Genomic DNA, 19,094 nt, shown 5'->3' on the forward strand with positions numbered 1-19,094 from the left:
AACATACTGCGTTCATGCCAACATTGTGAAGAAGCTGGGAGGGAGATTCTCTCTGGGCAATCGGGAGAGCTGAATTTCCCCATTAGAATGCATTGGGGGTCGAATTATTTTAGGAGGGAGGTGGTAAAAAACAGCAACGTTTTTGCTAATAAAATCGGGAGTCTCCCGCCTAAATCGAGAGGGTTGGCATGTATGCATACTGTGGCTTTTTACTTTTGCTTTCGCGTGATCTCTAGCGTGATCTGAGTGCTGAGTCTTGGGTGTGCCCGCACACGTGCAGACACGTCGGTCGCGTGCATTGTTTACCGCTGGGCAGGCCTTCTCCAGAAGCAAGGTCGAGCCGACCTCTCGTGCTGTTTTCCTTTGTGAGATTGCTGGATTGATGGGTGTTTGGGCGTCTTGCCCCCTGCCATCTCGCTTTCCATGCCCAGCCTCCCTCCATCCTTCCAAGGCTGCTGCCATGTCCTACCCCCACAGCGCCACGATATATAACGGGGTGGAGGCCCTGGCACTGGCATGTCACAGGCGCCATGTTCTCCACGGTCGCGCTGCTCGCCATCTTCGTCTGGTTGAGCCTCCTCGCCCGGGCACGGTGGAGGCACGGGCGTGGCGACCGGTGCCTCCCATCCCCACCAGGCCTACCTCTCCTTGGGAACCTGCTGGACCTGGTCCGGAGGGACCTGCCCATTCACTTCCTGGAGCTGGCCCGTCATCATGGCCCCATCTTCCGCCTCCGGTTCGGTGCCCATGGTGAGTGACCTGGTATTCTGCGCATGTTCTCGTGGCATCATTGTCCGGCCAGGCTGTGTTCTAGACCTGGCCAAGTGTATGGCTACCTGAGTTCTAGGTGTACTCAAGGTCTAGGGCTGGACTCGAGTTCTTTACTTGGTCAGGGTCTAGGGCTGACAGTGTTTTAGGTTTTGCTAGGCTTGTTGATGGCTGATTTCGAGGTATGTTTAGTCTCTGGAGGTACTATTTTTTCTGAGTGTATTTCTGACTATTTTTTTTAGCTAGCCAGGCTCAATAAATGGCTATGCTGTCGGCCTAGCCAGAGTCTACTATTGGCTGTTTTCTAGGTGTTGCTAGTGCCTGTTGATGGCTGGTTTCGAGGTTTGAGCAGTGTATATATATGGCTGGCTGTGCTCTAAGTCTGGGCCGGGTGTATGTTTTTTTTAGCTAGCCAGGGTTAATAAATGGCTGTGTTCTTGGTCTGGCTAGGGTCTATAACTGGCTGATTTTCCAGGTCTGACCTGGGTATATTGATGGCTGTGTTCTAGGTCTGGCCAGGGTCTATAACTGGCTGTTTTCCAGATCTGGCCTGGGTATATTGATGGCTGTGTTCTAGGTTTGGCCAGGGTCTATGACTGGCTGTTTTCCAGGTCTGGCCTGGGTATATTGATGGCTGTGTTCTAGGTCTCGCCAGGGTATATTGATGGCTGTGTTCTAGGTCTGGCCAGGGTCTGTGAATGGCTGTTTTCCAGGTCTGGCCTGGGTATATTGATGGCTGTGTTCTAGGTCTGGCCAGGGTCTATGACTGGCTGATTTTCCAGGTCTGGCCTGGGTATATTGATGGCTGTGTTCTAGGTCTGGTCAGGGTATATTGACGGCTGTGTTCTAGGTCTGGCTAGGGTCTGTGACTGGCTGTTTTCCATGTCTGGCCTGGGTATATTGATGGCTGTGTTCTAGGTCTGGCCAGGGTCTATGACTGGCTGATTTTCCAGGTCTGGCCTGGGTATATTGATGACTGCGTTCTAGTTCTGGCTGGGATTTATGGCTAGTTGTGTTCTGGGCCTGGTTAGGGTGTATGAATGGCTGTGTTGTAGGTCTCGCCAGAGTGTATGAATGGGTGTGTTGTAGGTCTGGCCAGGGTGTATGAATGACTGTGGTGTAGGTCTGGCCAGGATCTTTGTATGGCCGTGTTCAAGGTCTGGCCAGGACCTTTGGCAGGATTTCTGGATAGTTGTGTTCTGGGCTTGGTCAGGGTGTATGAATGGCTGTGTTCTAAGTCTGGCCAGGACCTTTGGCAGGATTTCTGGCTAGTTGTGTTGTAGGTCTGGCCAGGGTTTATGAATGACTGTGTTGTAGGTCGGGCCAGGGTCTTTGGATAGCTGTGTTGTAGGTCTCGCCAGGGTGTATGAATGGCTGTGTTCTAGGTCTGGCCAGGGCCTTTGGCAGGATTTCTGGCTAGTTGTGTTCTGGGCATGGTCAGGGTGTATGAATGGCTGTGTTGTAGGCCTGGTCAGGGTGTATGAATGACTGTGTTCTAGGCCTGGCCAGGGTGTATGAATGGCTGTGTTGTAGGCCTGGCCAGGGTGTATGAATGACTGTGTTCTAGGCCTGGCCAGGGTGTATGAATGGCTGTGTTGTAGGTCTGGCCAGAGTCTTTGGATAGCTGTGTTCAAGGTCTGGCCAGGGCCTTTGGCAGGATTTCTGGCTAGTTGTGTTCTGGGCATGGTCAGGGTGTATGAATGGCTGTGTTGTAGGCCTGGCCAGGGTGTATGAATGACTGTGTTCTAGGCCTGGCCAGGGTGTATGAATGGCTGTGTTGTAGGTCTGGCCAGAGTCTTTGGATAGCTGTGTTCAAGGTCTGGCCAGGGCCTTTGGCAGGATTTCTGGCTAGTTGTGTTCTGGGCTTGGTCAGGGTGTATGAATGTCTGTGTTGTAGGCCTGGCCAGGGTGTATGAATGACTGTGTTCTAGGCCTGGCCAGGGTGTATGAATGGCTGTGTTGTAGGTCTGGCCAGAGTCTTTGGATAGCTGTGTTCAAGGTCTGGCCAGGGCCTTTGGCAGGATTTCTGGCTAGTTGTGTTCTGGGCTTGGTCAGGGTGTATGAATGGCTGTGTTGTAGGTCGGGCCAGGGTCTTTGGATGGCTATGTTCAAGGTCTGCCTGTGGGTCTACGAATGGCTGAGCTTCAAGCCTGACCAAGGTCTATGGCTGGCTCTGGTCTACATTTTGCTGGCCCAGCTTTTACTGCCAGAGTCTCAGATCCCCAGAGAGTGCTGCTCAGGGCTCCTCGTGCATGCAAGTTGTGTGTCTTGCTCTTTTCTAGATTTCAGAGTGAATCCACCTGGTTAAGTTTCAGACCCTCCCACGGCCCATGCAAGCCAAGAAGCATTCCAAGTTGGTCCATATGCACAATCCAGATCTTTCTTACAGATTGCTTTGTCCTTGGTGCGGTCCCATGATGGCTGCAAAAGTATAGTTCAGTTTTCTCCCTATTCTCTGACACCTTGGTGAAAATATAGTTAAAAGGCTTGTGCACAACTTCTACTGGGCCCCTGCTTACTCTCCTACGTTAGTGTCTCCTGCTTAGTCTTCTACGTCAGTTTCAACATTCAGAATCTGCTCATGGTGGCAGTTCAACCTTTATATCTAATGTAGGTCCTTGTCATTTCTGTCTCTCACACATGGTGTCTAATGATAGTGTGCACACAACTTCAGCAGAAGGTTTCCTCACCCAGCAAGTCTCCCTAAGGCCATCACGGTGGGCACGCAGTATCTAAACATGGTCTCCAACATCTCATAATGGTCTATGACCATGGGGGTAATGGTGTTGGCTGCACTACTTCTACTGCACATCCTGGGCGGGAGGATAGCTCAGGGGCAACGTGCTGACACAGAGCAACACAGGTTCGATCCCCGGTTTTGCGCTTAGAAACCTCTGGGTATTAAGCGCGTTATAAATAAACTTTCATATCATACCCCAGGAAGTTTGGTTAGGGTTCAGACATGTTGTATATGGGGTATCTACGCAACATCCTTACACCTCAAAGGGTCCACGGTCTAAGGGTGATCAGCACACCCTTTCTATTGAGGGTCTTTCTCACCTGTCAGGACCTAATCATGGTAGGCACTTAACTTCATTAGATGGTTTCAGTTAACTTCCATGCTCTGCACCTTTGGTCTGCAGCCTGAAGCTCTCCCAAGTGTTTTGCTATATGATTCATATAATCCCACACTATTCACTACGCTGGATAGTGCTTCATAGTCAAAAGCATCTAGAGAACCAAAGGTTGAAGACCCCGGTTCTACACATTTTGAGTATAACCACAAAAGTAATGGGTGGAAGGTTTTGAATGAATCTGAAACACTGGCATTGCTATGGGCAACCTTCCACACCACCATTTTTTAGCCCGTCTGCGCCATTGCAAAAGGGGTCCAGCCATATGCAAATCAGTCAAGTACTGCCGCCAATGGTAGCAGCCCAGGCCGAACTGCTAGGCAAGGCCCCGTCTGCATGGAAACACAAGCAATCCCAGACATGTTTCGGCCTTCCTGGGCCTCCTCAGTGAGGTGCAGCTTGGTTCCCTATGGCACAGCTAGCAAGGGACCCACGTCTGGGCATAGTGAGACAAACTATAATCACAAAAGTAATGAGTGGAAGGTTTTGAATGAATCTGAACCACTGGCATTGCTCTGGGCAACCTTCCATACCACTCTTTTTTAGCCCGTCTGCGCCATGGCAAAAGGGGGCCAGCCCGAACTGCGAAGAACAATGGTCTGAAGGGTTGCCCAGAGCAATGCCAGAGATTAAGATTTATTCTAACCTTCCAGCCATCACCCCTTTGTTCTTGCTTTGTCACCCCGAGTGGGATGGGTATGCCCAGACGTTAGTCCCGTGCCTGCTGTGCCTAAAGACACAAGCTACTCCTCATTGACGACACCCAACAAGGCTGAAACATGTCTGGGGATGCGTGTGTTCTCGTGCAGAAGGGATGTGACCTAGCAGTTTGAGCTGGACTACCCCTTTGGGGGTGTGACCAAGCCTGATTTGCATATGGTCTTTCCCCTTTTGTAATGGCTTGGCAGGTGAAGAACGATGGTCTGGAGGGTTGCCCAGAGCAATGCCAAGGGTTAAGATGTATTCTAAACCTTCCAGCCATCACCTCTTTTGTTTTGCTACTGTCACCCCGAGTGGGACGGGTATGCCCAGATGTGGGTCCCGTGCCTGCTGGGCCTAGACACCCAAGCTACTCCTCACTGAGGACACCCAACAAAGCTGAAACATGTTTGGGGATGCTTGTGGTCTCGTGCAGAAGGGATGTGACCCAGCAGTTCGGGCTGGGCTACATCTTTGGGGTGGGACCAAGCCAGATTGCATATGGCTTTCCCCTTTTGTAATGGCTTGGCAGGGAAGCACGATGGCCTGGGGGGTTGCCCAGAGCAATGCCAGAGGTTAAGATGTATTTATTTTATTTATTAATAATATGTTCATAACCGTAACATGTTTTACATATATAACACATATTCTAAAACTTCCAGCCATCACCTCTTTTGTTTTTCTACACATTTTGAGCACACATGTGTTTATGGTCTGCCACATGTTCAAAGGTCTCTGTTTTAGTTGTGCAACTCCTTCTGAGGGTTTTCATGAAAACCAAGGTATACTGTGTAAGGCACACAGCTTCTACGGAGGGCCTTGCTCACCCTCAGACTCAATTCAGCGTGGGCACACAGCTGGCACTCATGGTCTTGCTCATCCCCCATTGTCTATTTATGAGGGGCATTCATCTACTAAGGGTCTTATTATCCCCAAGGTCTAGTTATGGTGGGCGCACGGCTTCTACTGGGGTTCTTTCACACCCCCAGAGTGGGGGGCTCACATCTTTCTACCAAGAGTCTTCCTTGTCCCTCACTATATATTCATGGTGGGCACAGAGCTTCTACCAAAGTCATTTCTTCCCTTCTAGGGATTTTACATGTTGGACAATAAATGTCTAGGGAGGGTCCTTCTTTCTCTTCAGGCTCTACTCTTTGTGGCCACACAATGTCTACTGGGGGTCCCTCTGTCTCTTCGGGGTCTACTCTTTGTGGCCACTTAGCCTTTACTGAGGGTCTTTCTCACCTTACTTGGCCTATATCAAGCACCCAATTATGGTGGTCATCCATTAAAGGTGGGCACGGAAATTCTACGGGTGACTTATTTGCCTCATCGGGACCATGCCCCACCTATATAAAAGTAAATATACCTGAACCCCATTCCCCAGTCCCGGTTCTAATAACGGGCAATTTCAGCCTAGCGGCGTATCAATGGGTGCCCTTCTTGAAAAGGTCAAATGGGGCGTTTCTAAGTTTGGGTTTGAATGAACAGGTGAATGGCTAGTTGATGGTTATCCATTATGAAATGTGATGTTTTCATCTTTTTGCTCCAGTTATTGTGCTCGCTCGTCGGATGAAGGGTCGAATGAGAGCTGATTCAACTGCAATGTGCAGTTGTCCTAATTGCTTAACCAGATATGGTGCTTTTGCTGGAGCGAATTGCTGGTATGGGATATTTGTATTGACCTTTTCTGTATTTTGGCACTTTTGGCCGCCATGTTGGGATCTTGTTTGGGTGACTGGCTTAGTATTTCTGAAATGTGTTCTTTCCCCATCATACCACACACTTGAATGAATGTTTGAGTGAAGGTTACCATGAGTGAACCCTGCTCTTTTGCTCCAGATATCGTGGTCCTGAACAGTATCGAGCTGATTCGCGAGGCGCTCATGAAGAAGTGGTCTGATTTCGCTGGCAGGCCGCGGAGCTACACAGGTAAAGGGGGCTGCAGATGTGGGGGTTGCACATGTGGGGTGGTGCCGTATCAGGAGGTGTGGGTTTGTGTGGGAGCAGGGGCAGCAGAGATGCGTGGTCCTGCCGGATCAAGGGACAGGGGATAATACTATGTGTGGTATTTATCAAGCGCCAAACTAGCTGCGGAAGCACAAAACGCTGGACAAAGGCAGGAGTTGCAATTAGGGTGAGGAGGTGGTGTGGGGAGGGGAAGCAGGGGATGGCAGGGCTCCAGGGGGTGCTCTGGGGTTGAGAAGAGGGATTGGTGAGATGTTGCTGATAGAGTAGTGCCTTCAGGTCCTTCCTGAAGTGTAGGATGGAGGGGGCCAGCCTGATCTGAGATATTGTTTTTTCAAAAAGGGTAGCAGGCGCCCCTCTCCAGAAAGAACATGGCATGATAACCTGCTCTGAGATGAGAGTTCGCAGTCATCGCTTTTTGCTCACTGTACCTTTCACAGATGGGAAATATCCATTTGCATATCAGTCTTTGTCCCGCCCACATGGGCAGTCCAGCATCGAAATGCTATGGCAATTCCTCTCTGAACAAGAGTACCAACAGCAACCCCATACACGTGTTTCAGCCTTATTGGGCCTCCTCAGTGGCCCTGTCCTCCAAGGTCAGGGTGCACAGCAGGAAAAGGCCTGTTGTCATGGATTCTTCTCTCTGGCAGTTCTGTGTTTCCAGCCTGGCGATGTTGTAGTCTTTGGTGGAGCAGTTGTAGTCTTTGGTGGCGCAGTTGTAGTCTTTGGTGGCGCGCTGGCCTCCGGAGATGTTGAGTTTCTCAGCCAAGAATTGACTTTATGGGACAGGAGTCGCAGAGGAGCAAGAAACGTGTGTGCATGAGGATGTGGGGCACAGGGGATACAGTATGGATGGATAGGAGAATGAGGGGGGCGTAGAGGGGACATGAGGCATGATAGGGGAATGAGGGGGGAGTAGAGATTGCATGAGGCATGATAGGAGAATGAAGGCGGAGTAGAGATTGCATGAGGCATGATAGGAGAATGAGGGGGGAGTAGAGATTGCATGAGGCATGATAGGATAATGAGGGCGGAGTAGAGATTGCATGAGGCATGATAGGAGAATGAGGGGGGAGTAGAGATTACATGAGGCATGATAGGAGAATGAGGGGGGAGTAGAGATTGCATGAGGCATGAAAGGAGAATGAGGGGGGAGTAGAGATTGCATGAGGCATGATAGGAGAATGAGGGGGGAGTAGAGATTGCATGAGGCATGATAGGAGAATGAGGGGGGAGTGGAGATTGCATGAGGCATGATAGGAGAATGAGGGGGAGTAGAGATTGCATGAGGCATGATAGGAGAATGAGGGGGGAGTAGAGTTTGCATGAGGCATGATAGGAGAATGAGGGGGGAGTAGAGATTGCATGAGGCATGAGCGAGCAAGGGGGCAGGGGGTATGCTGCCATGATGGCAGAAGAAGCAGGAGAAATTGGCAAGGGCAATCCTGGTGCAGGAGACGGGGGGCGTGAAGATGCATGATGTATGGGGTCACATGAAGGGGAACATGATATGGGGCAGAAGGGCCTGAGAGGCAGAATCTGTGGGGGCAGGATGGGCTGAGGGGGCAAAAGTCATGGGGACTGGAGGGACTGGCACGTAGGGCATTTGGGGTAAAGGGACTCGAGGCAATTGACGTGGGCTATAGCAGAGTGTGGGGGAATGCAAGAGAAAGGGGGCAGTCGATTTGGGGGCATAAGGGAGACTGGGGCACGAGACATGGAGGCCTAAGAGAGGTAAGAGGTGTGGCCTGTGGGGTGTAAGGGAGCAGGGGTATGTTGAGGCATAGGGCATAAACCTACGGTCATGAGGTGGCACGGATGGTGAGCAGGACCTTTCTATCGCACACGTGCCACGACTCTGTGAACACCCAGGGGTCTGCGTAACCAGCCAGCATCTCTCTTCTCTGGCAGAAATGGGTGCACTGCGGTGCTCACACCTTCCCCGGTTCATACTTTCTGGACTCTGCCATTGTTTGTCTCTGTTTGCAGTATGTTCAAGTGGTTCGGAATGGCCAAGAAATTAATTCGTGGCACTAAGCCAACCACTGTCACCCTTAATCTTCTCATGCAGCTTCCCACAGAGCCTCGCAGAGCCGCGGGTGTCCTCCAACAGAATGTCACACATCTTCCTGAAGAGCCTCACACAGTCTCCAAGAGCCTCACATGGCCTCCAAGAGGCTCACACCGTTCCCAAGAGCCTTACATAGCCTTTATGAGCCTCACAAAGCCCCCAAGAGCCTTACATAGCCTCCAAGACCCTTACATAGCCTCCAAGAGTCGTACATAGCCTCCAAGAGCCTTACACAGCCTCCACTCCAAAACTGTACATAGCAGCCAAGATCCTTGCACAGCCTCCAAGATCCTTGCACAGCCTCCAAGAGCCTCACACGGCCTCCAAGAGGCTCGCACCGTCTCCAAGAGCCATACATAGCCTCCAAGAGGCTCACACAGTCTCCAAGAGCCTCACACAGCCGCCAAAAGACTGACATGGCCTCCAAGAGGCTTGCACCATCTCCAAGAGCCTTACATAGCCTCCAAGAGGCTCACACCGTCTCCAAGAGCCCCACACAGCCTCCAAGATACTCGCATAGACGCCAAGAGCCCCACAGAGCCTCCAAGATACTCGCATAGACGCCAAGAGCCTCCAAGATACTCGCATAGACTCCAAGAGCCTTACACAGCCTCCAAGAGCCTCACACAGCCTCCAGGAGCCTTACACCGACTACATGACCCTTGCATAGCATCCAAGAGCCCGACAATAGCCTCACACAGCCCCCAAGAGCCTTACACAGACTCCAGGACCCTTATATAGCCTCCAAGAGCCTTACACAGCCTCCAGGAGCCTTACACAGACTACATGACCCTTACATAGCATAGCCTCCAAGAGCCTTACACAGCCTCCAGGAGCCTTACACCGACTACATGACCCTTACATAGCCTCCAAGAGCCTCACACAGCCTCCAGGAGCCTTACACAGACTACACGACCCTTACATAGCCTCCAAGAGCCTCACACAGCCTCCAGGAGCCTTACACAGACTACATGAACTTTACATAGCCTCCAAGAGCCTCACACAGCCTCCAAGAGTCTCTCACAACCCCCCACAGACAACCAGACAGTGCCTGACAGACGCTAGCATAGCCCCCAGTGGCCCACGCTTATTCTTTCGCTCCTCTTTAACCTCCTCTCTCCCTCAGATCCTGCAAGTGACGTCAGAGCCAATGAGCCATACAATTATCCGACATAACAAGTGTGACCCTTTTCTTCCTGGTGCCTTCTCTCCATTTCTCCTCTCTCCTAACTCCTCTTCCCATCAGCCCTTTGAAATGGCCTCAGGACAGCATAAGCGCAATGCAAGAAACTGAAATAGAAATTGAATTTTACCCCCCCCCCCTCTTCTGAGTCCTTCTTTACTCTTCATCTCTCTCTCCCTCTCTCCTATTCCCCAGAAGTGCTTCGATGCGACCTCAGGTTGATGTAGGCTCTATCAATCAGGCACAATTGCATGAAAGATTGCCACTCGATATGAATACAATCACCTTCCAATCTGGCTACCCAGAAATCCCAGTTAATTTGAGAAACTCACCCTAACATGTCCGTGAAATTGATACTCCACTCAGCATCAAATATCCAAATCGGCGCGGCTGAAAATGTGTGGGGTCCCATTTCAACATGATGGCTGGGGGCCACCTGCTTACACTCCCAGGCACCCCACGGGTGCATTCCTTACAATGAAGACAAACAGAAGGTTAATGGCCGCTGGCCAGCCAGCAGGGAGCTTCAACACTAAATGCTCACTGAAGAGCTATAAACCCCTTCTTTGTCAGCAAGTGGCTGATGTGGAAGAAGCAGTGTTAGAAGGCAATGAGGTGATAACACTTCTATATATCCAGTGGAAATTGACAGCTGGAAGAACTCCAGGAAATGCAGCTTGTAACATGAGTGCTGCAAAGCACACATTTTAAGCTGCAGAACGAAAATAGAGAAAGAAATATTTTGCTGTGTACAAGTCTGCTGATTGGCAACATGGGGGCAGTTGCTGTGCCCCCTGGGGCTTGAAGGCCCTTTCATTTGAAAAAGCTGAAAGGCCCTGACGCCGTCCCTGTTACATTTTACGCACATCAGCTGTGACCTGCTTCTTCTGACACCATTTTCCGCATGTGATTCTGTACCCGGCTGGTTCGTGGCTGTTGGTGTTAGACTTTCAGATCTGAGACTGCACCACCCATTTTAGACTCGAGCGGCTCAGATTTCAGGTTCTCCTGTACCAAATGGGAGTAACTCGGCTTTTAGGGTTTGTCAGGTCAGGCTTGTGATTTTCAGGCATCTCAAGTTGCCCGTCTAAGGGATGAGTAATTCAGTTTCTACATGTTTCCCAAATCAGGTGGTTCTGAGCTCCCCTTTGCCTTCTGGGGGGATCTGTGATTCCCTTCCTGCTTCTGACTGTACAGTGGGGTAGTGTGGCTCCCTCTTGCGGGCATTGAAGGGAGATGTTTTCGGGGGGGAAAGGAAAGAATGACCCATGACAACCTCAGAGCAAGAAGTGGGTTGGTAAACCAAGGGTAGATGGGCAGTAGTCGTCTTATAGCAATAATGCATTTCTTATATAACATACACACCCATAGGCCGCAGGGCGCTGAAATAACAGAAAACGTTAATATCCCACAGAGTGGTACTCATTTTATTGACCTTGGAAGGATGAAAGGCTGAGTTGACCCTGTCGGGATTCGAACTTGCCACAGCAGGCTGCACATAGATATCAGGGGCGAGCGCGTAGCTCACTCTGCTATCTGACCGACTATCTGGTGTGGTGATTGGCGGAGAGGCACATGCCGGGCTGTGAGGAACTCTATGGAGTTTGGCATTACAGCAGCCCAGCAGGGAGCCTGTCGCTCGGCGTATCTACCCAGTGTGCGCTCCGGCTCAGAGACAGATCCAGACTCCGTGAGGTAAGAAAGGGGGTTCGGGAGGGAACACGCTCCATTGGTTTTGCTCCAGTGGGTCTGGTGGCGATCCCTGGGTGTGCTGCGGAAACCAGGTTGGGATGTGGTCTGATGACTGAGTTGAGATGTGGTGTAGAGACTAAGCTCACACGTGGTCTTGTGGTCGTGCTGAGATGTCTAATGACAACATGGAAATATGCTAGATTAAAATGCGGTTTAGTGACTATGTTGAGATATTGTGTAGTGATGTGATCTTGCGACGAGGTTGCAAAGTGCTCCAGGGGTAAGATGTATATACGGTGTAGCGCCTAAGTTTATTTATTTATTTATTACATTTATAGAGCGCGCTACAGCCCGCAGGCATCGAGGCGCTGGAGTTGTGGCCTAGCAAGCAAGTTGATATTTTTATGGGAGAAAGGATGTTTTAAGAGGCCAGGCGCAGTCTAGCACCCACATTGACATGCTATCTAGTGACTCAGTTGACGTGTGATCTTGTGCTAAGTTCTGGTATGGTACACTAGTTAAAAATGAAACGTGCTTTCAGACTGATAACAAATGTCTTTACTCCCTTAATTGGACATGACGTCTGCTGTGCAAAGTGAGGTTTGCTCGACTAGAGTCGAGGTGCGTTGTGCTTTTTAGGAGGGGTGTAGTCTTCTAGTTCACACGTGATTTAGTGACCCGATTCTGATGTGGTGTAGTTGAGATGCCTTCTCGGGGTTTGGCTGGTGTGCGATCTAGTGGCTAACTTGAATTGCTGTCTGGTGGGGTCTACAGGCTAAGGGATGATGTGGCAACATCAACACGTGCTGCAGTGGCAACATCGACACCTGCTGCAGTGGCAACATCGACACCTGCTGCAGTGCCAACTTAGCCACATGATGCAGTGGCAACATCGACACGGTCTACACTGGCAACATCGACACAGTCTGCAGTGGAAACATCGACACATGCTGCAGTGGCAACATCAACACCTGCTGCAGTGGAAACATAGACACCTGCTGCAGTGGCAACATAGACACATGCTGCAGTGGCAACATAGACAAATGCTGCAGTGGCAACATCGACACGTCTGCAGTGACAACATAGACACATGATGCAGTGGCAACATCGACACGTCTGCAGTGACAACATAGATACATGATGCAGTGGCAACATCGACACATGCTGCAGTGGCAACATAGACACATGCTGCAGTGGCAACATAGACAAATGCTGCAGTGGCAACATCGACACGTCTGCAGTGACAACATAGACACATGATGCAGTGGCAACATCGACACGTCTGCAGTGACAACATAGACACATGATGCAGTGGCAACATCGACACCTGCTGCAGTGCCAACTTAGACACATGATGCAGTGGCAACATCGACACGGTCTACACTGGCAACATCGACACAGTCTGCAGTGGAAACATCGACACATGCTGCAGGGGAAACATCAACACCTGCTGCAGTGGAAACATAGACACCTGCTGCAGTGGCAACATAGACACATGCTGCAGTGGCAACATAGACAAATGCTGCAGTGGCAACATCGACACGTCTGCAGTGACAACATAGACACATGATGCAGTGGCAACATCGACACGTCTGCAGTGACAACATAGACACATGATGCAGTGGCAACATCGATACATGATGCAACGGCAACATCGACACGGTCTACACTGGCAACATCAACACAGTCTGCAGTGGCAACATCGACACCTGCTGCAGTGGCAACATCGACACGTGCTGCAGTGTCAACATCGACACCTGCTGCAGTGGAAAATCGACACATGCTGCAATGGAAACATCGACACCTGCTGCAGTGGAAACATAGACACATGATGCAGTGGCAACATCGACACGGTCAACACTGGCAACATCGACACAGTCTGCAGTGGCAATATCGACACATGCTGCAGGGGCAACATCGACACCTGCTGCAGTGGAAACATCAATACCTGCTGCAGTGGCAACATAGACACATGCTGCAGTGGCAACATCGACACGTGCTGCAGTGGCAACATCAACACATGATGCAGTGGCAACATCGATACATGATGCAGTGATAACATCGACACGTTCTGCAGTGGCAACATCGACACCTGTTGCAGTGGCAACATTGACACCTGCTGCAGTGGCAACATCGACACCTGCTGCAGTGGAAACAGCGACACTCGATGCAGTGGAAACAGCGACACGTGCTGCAGTGGAAACATCAACACGGTCTGCAGTGGCAACATCGACACGCGCTGCAGTGGAAAAATCGACACACGCTGAAGTGGCAACATCGACACATGATTCAGTGGCAACATCAACACATGATGCAGTGGCAACATCGATACATGATGCAGCGGCAACATCGACACAGTCTGCACTGGCAACATCGATACGGTCTGCAGTGGCAACATCGACACCTGCTGCAGTGGAATCATTGGCACATGCTGCAGTGGAAACATCGACACCTGCTGCAGTGGCAACTGCAGTGGAAACATAGAAACATGCTGCAGCGGTAACATTGACACCTGTTGCAGTGGAAACATCGACACCTGCTGCAGTGGAAATATCGACACATGCTGCAGTGGAAACATCCACACCTGCTGCAGTGACAACATTGACACCTGCTGCAGTGGAAACATCGGCACATGATGCTGTGGCAACATCGACACCTGCTGCAGTGGCAACATTGACACCTGCTGCAGTGGCAACATCGACACATGATGCTGTGGCAACATCGACACCTGCTGCAGTGGCAACATCGACACATGATGCAGTGGCAACATTGACACGTGCTGCAGTGGCAACATTGACACCTGCTGCATTGGCAACATCGACACGCGATGCAGTGGAAATAGCAACGCGTGCTGCAGTGGCAACATCAACACAGTCTGCAGTGGCAACATCGACACATACTGCAGTGGAAACATCAACACTTGCTTCAGTGGCAACATCGACACATGATGCAGTGGCAACATCGACACATGATGAAGTGGCAACATTGATACATGATGCAGTGGCAACATCGACACGGTCTGCACTGGCAACATTGACACAGTCTGCAGTGGAAACATCGACACCTGCTGCAGTGGAAACATCGACACATGCTGCAGTGGAAACATGGACACCTGCTGCAGTGGCAACATTGACACCTGCTGCAGTGGCAACATCGACACCTGCTGCAGTGGCAACATCGACAGATGCCCACCTTCTGCAGTGACAACATCAACACATGCTGCTGTGGAAACATCGACACCTGCTACAGTGCAAACATCAATACATGATGCAGTGGAAACATCAACACAGTCTGCAGTGGCAACATCGACGCATACTGCAGTGGAAACATCAACACTTGCTTCAGTGGCAACATCGACACATGATGCAGTGGCAACATGGACACATGATGAAGTGGCAACATTGATACATGATGCAGTGGCAACATCGACATGGTCTGCACTGGCAACATCGACACCTGCTGCAGTGGAAACATCGACACATGCTGCAGTGGAAACATGGACACCTGCTGCAGTGGCAACATTGACACCTGCTGCAGTGACAACATCAACACCTGCTGCAGTGGCAACATCGACAGATGCCCACCTTCTGCAGTGACAACATCAACACATGCTGCAGTGGAAACATCGACACCTGCTACAGTGCAAACATCAATACATGATGCAGTGGCAACATCAACACGGTCGGCAGTGGCAACATCGACACCTGCTGCAGTGGCAACATCGACACATTTAATGATGGTTATTTATAACACGCTTAAGCTTTCTAAGCGCAGACCCGGGGATTGAATGTGTGTTGCTCCGCATCGTCTTCCTTCCAAGGTGAGCGCATTGCCCCTGAGCTGTCCTCCTGAGATGACACATGCTGCAGTGGCAACATCCCTGCGTGCTGTAGTGACAACATCAACACATGCTGCAGTGGCAACATTGATACGTGCTGCAGCAGTGGCAACATCAACACATGCTGCAGTGGCAACATCCTGTTGCAGTGGCAACATTGACACCTGCTGCAGTGGCAACATCGACAGGTGTAATGATGGTTATTTATAATGCGCTTAATACCTAGAGGTTTCTAAGCATGGACCCGGGGATCAAACCTGTGTTGCTCTGTGTCGTCTTGCTTCCAAGGCGAGCACGTTGCCCCTGTCCTATCCTCCCGAGATGACACGTGCTGTAGTGGCAATGTTGACACATGCTGCAGTGGTAACATCGACACATGCTGCAGTGGCAACATTGACATGTGCTGCAGTGGCACCATCAACACATGCTGCAATGGCAACATCGACACATGCTGCTGTAGCAACATTGACACGTGCTCCAGTGGCAACATCGACACATGCTGCAGTGGCAACATCGACACGTGCTGCAGTGGCAACATCGACACGTGCTGCAATGGCAAAATCGACACATGCTGCAGTGGCAACATTGACACATGCTGCAGTGGCAACATCGACATGTGCTGCAATGACAACATCGACGCAACATCAACATGTGCTGCAATGGCAACATCGACACGTGCTGCAGTGCAAACATCGACACATGCTGCAGTGGCAACATCGACACATACTGCAGTGGAAACATCGACATGCTGCAGTGGCAACTTCGACACATGCTGCAGTGGAAACATCAACACCTGCTGCAGCGGAAACATCAACACGTACTGCAATGGCAACATCAACACATGCTGCAGCGGAAACATCAACACGTACTGCAATGGCAACATCAACACATGCTGCAGTGGAAACATCAACACGTACTGCAATGGCAACATCGACACATGCTGCAGTGGAAACATCGACACATGCTGCAGTGGAAACATCGACACGTGCTGCAGTGGCAACATCGACACGTGCTGCAGTGGAAACATCGACACATGTCGCAGTGGAAACATCGACACATGCTGTAATGGCAACATCGACACGTGCGGCAGTGCCAACATCGACACCTACTGCAGTGGCAACATCGACACGTGCTGCAATGGAAACATTGACATGTGCTGCAGTGGCAACATTGACACCTGCTGCAGTGGCAACATCGATACGTGCTGCAGTGACTAAGCCCAGAAGGACTCTAGTGATGGAAAGGCGATGTAGCGGCGGAATCGATAGATGATGGAGTGGCCCAGTGATTGGCTGCAGACCTAGAAGGCCTGCCTTGCAGAGGACTTCCACAGTTCACTACAATTGCGGGGTCTCTGTTTCTCACTGTGCCTAACGCTCCCTAGAATTGGAGGGCTTCGAAATAGGCTAAACCCAATGTACATCAAAACCAGACTTACATGCAATCAGCAGGGGGTCGCCCAAACAAGAGACACATAGACCAACATAGGACAGACATGTCCCATGATTGAAAAGCAAAGGATGCGGGAGCCAACTATTAAACTAGCATTGGCAAAGCCAACAGTTTGGGCTTCGTGTCGGCAGAGGGTAGGCATTCACGAGGCACTGGTATAATGGTAGTACCTGGCCATCAGATCGCAACATCTGGGAAATAAAGTGTTTATCTGCGCAAAACTGTTGGCTTTGCTGTTGCTTGTTTTTAACAGGACGTCTGCGCCTGGAAGTGATGTAAATGAAGTAGCTGAAGGCACGCTTGGTTAAGACATTTGTATCACACCAGTAGCCATTTGCAACTGCAGTGGCGCCATTTACTCCCAGCTAACCGCTTAGAAATAACTTTGACAGGCCGGAAAATGATGTTACTGCTTGATACATCGCCCTCAAAGAGATCACAAAAGGATGTGTTTTGGGCAGGTAGTGCGTGGGAATGGCTATAAAGATTAACATGGCCGTGGACCATCAATGGGTGGGTAAATACCCAAAGAACACCTACAAGCTGTGTGCCCCTCCTCACATGCCATCGTCAATGCAGTAGTTTCTGCTTATCGGTGGTGCTTCACCCCAAACGGCTCAAACTGTAAGCACTGAGCGTTGAAATCCGCTAAAAGAAGGCAGCACCTTGCCACATGGGAGATGCATAAAGAAATGCAACCCTCTCCTGTCACCTGTTCAGAATAGCCTTTGCAGGGCTCCCTGTACCTGCAGGCTGGCAAAGGGTTGGACCCATGGCATTTGCTGTACTCCTCTGACCCTTTAGTATTCTAATCAGAAGACATAGGCTTTGTGACGGTGGACATTATTATTCTAATGTTTTTTTTTATTTTTTATAACGCGCGAAATGCCAACGAGTGGTTTCTAAGCGCTGGATCCTGTGTTGCGCTGCGTTGCCCCTGAGGTGCCCTCCCTCCTTGACTATAGCATAATGCGTGTTTTCTGTTTTTCTTTCAGGCGACCTGATATCTTTTGGCGGCAAGGACCTGTCCCTGGGCGACTATACCGCCGCCTGGAAGATCCAGCGGCGACTGGCCCACTCCTCCCTGCAGCGCTGCCAGCGCACCAACCTCGAGGCGCTCATTGTCCAGGGAGCGCAGGACCTCTGCCAGGTGGGGAGCTGTGGGGCACACGGAAGGGCTGGTGGGCTCTGGGCATCCTGCCGGGGGCTCCAGGAGCAAGCGGACGGCACCCTGATGGGGCCTGGCTCAGCCCTAAGGATAGTGGGCAGGCACGCAAGGAACAATGGCATGGTTGCTGGCAGTGCCCTCGCGGTACTACCTGGCCATCAGATGGCAACCGCTGAAAGATCACGTGATTACCTGGGCGTAGGGATGCAGTGCCCGGGAAGTCCTGTCTAATACCTACACAATCCAAAATGTTGGGCTTTGCCAATGCGTGTTTTTAACAGGAGTTTGGTTCCAGGAATAGATACAGAAAGTGGCTGCAGGCACATTTGAATAACGTACTTTTTTGTTACACCTCTATCACATTTATACCTGCAACTAAGCCATTTACTCTCAGCTGAGAGCTTAGAAATAGCACTGACTGGCCCATGTTTGATGTTGCCGCTTGATAGAGCTAGCTCAGAGGATTCCCAGGAAGATTTGTTTAGGACAAGGAGAGACAGGTAATTGGTGGGAATGATCATGGACATGTGTATGGCCATGGGTTGTCAACGGCTGAGTACATATATCCCAAATGACACGGGCTATGTGCCCCTCCACACACGTCATGTGCCACATAGCTGTACTCCAGTACAATGGTTTTTGCTTTAGGCACTTAAGCGCTACCTAATAGCCAAAACTAGGAACCGGTAGAGGCCACCAACAAAAGAAACCGAGGCTTACCGTTTGACAGTGGCTGCCAAGACTACACTCGAGTGGTGGGAACACGATGAGGTGTGGGGGATGCTTGCCATTACCCCGGATGGAAGCAGGGCACTTTTGGATGTGACTGTGAGGCCTTTTAAACACACTGGAGCTTGTGCTCTGATGATTGTTATCGCGGGCCTGGCTAGGGGCTCGTGTTCAGAGCAGGCAGTGAATGCGCCTGGCTGCTCCCTGATAGGCCGGCGCTACAGGCCGCGGGCTCTAAGTCTCCACTTGAAATCTCAGAGCGGTTAATTAAGCCAGCATTGCCACAGCTCTCAATTTACACGCTTATGGCGGGTGTCACCTGCCATGGGATCCATTCATTCTCATCCGCCAAACCCCTTATCTGTCCATACACTTCAATGGGCTGTCAC

General features: G+C 50.7%; 1 protein-coding gene across 2 annotated transcripts in view; it reads left to right on the forward strand.

Annotated features, from left to right (window-relative positions):
- Nucleotides 1-517: 517 nt before the first annotated feature.
- CYP21A2 (cytochrome P450 family 21 subfamily A member 2) overlaps nucleotides 518-19,094 on the forward strand; it is a 136,224-nt gene continuing 117,647 nt past the window's right edge. For both annotated transcript variants that reach the window (XM_069634955.1, XM_069634956.1), the window contains exons 1-3: nucleotides 518-750; nucleotides 6,444-6,533; nucleotides 17,804-17,958. In XM_069634955.1, coding sequence (XP_069491056.1) covers nucleotides 531-750; nucleotides 6,444-6,533; nucleotides 17,804-17,958 — 465 coding nt within the window. In that variant the 5' untranslated portion in view covers nucleotides 518-530. The remainder of the gene's footprint in view (nucleotides 751-6,443; nucleotides 6,534-17,803; nucleotides 17,959-19,094) is intronic.

The sequence above is a fragment of the Ambystoma mexicanum genome, chromosome 13 (genome assembly GCF_040938575.1).
Source record: "Ambystoma mexicanum isolate Mex_15411 chromosome 13, UKY_AmexF1_1, whole genome shotgun sequence".
NCBI lineage: Eukaryota > Metazoa > Chordata > Amphibia > Caudata > Ambystomatidae > Ambystoma > Ambystoma mexicanum.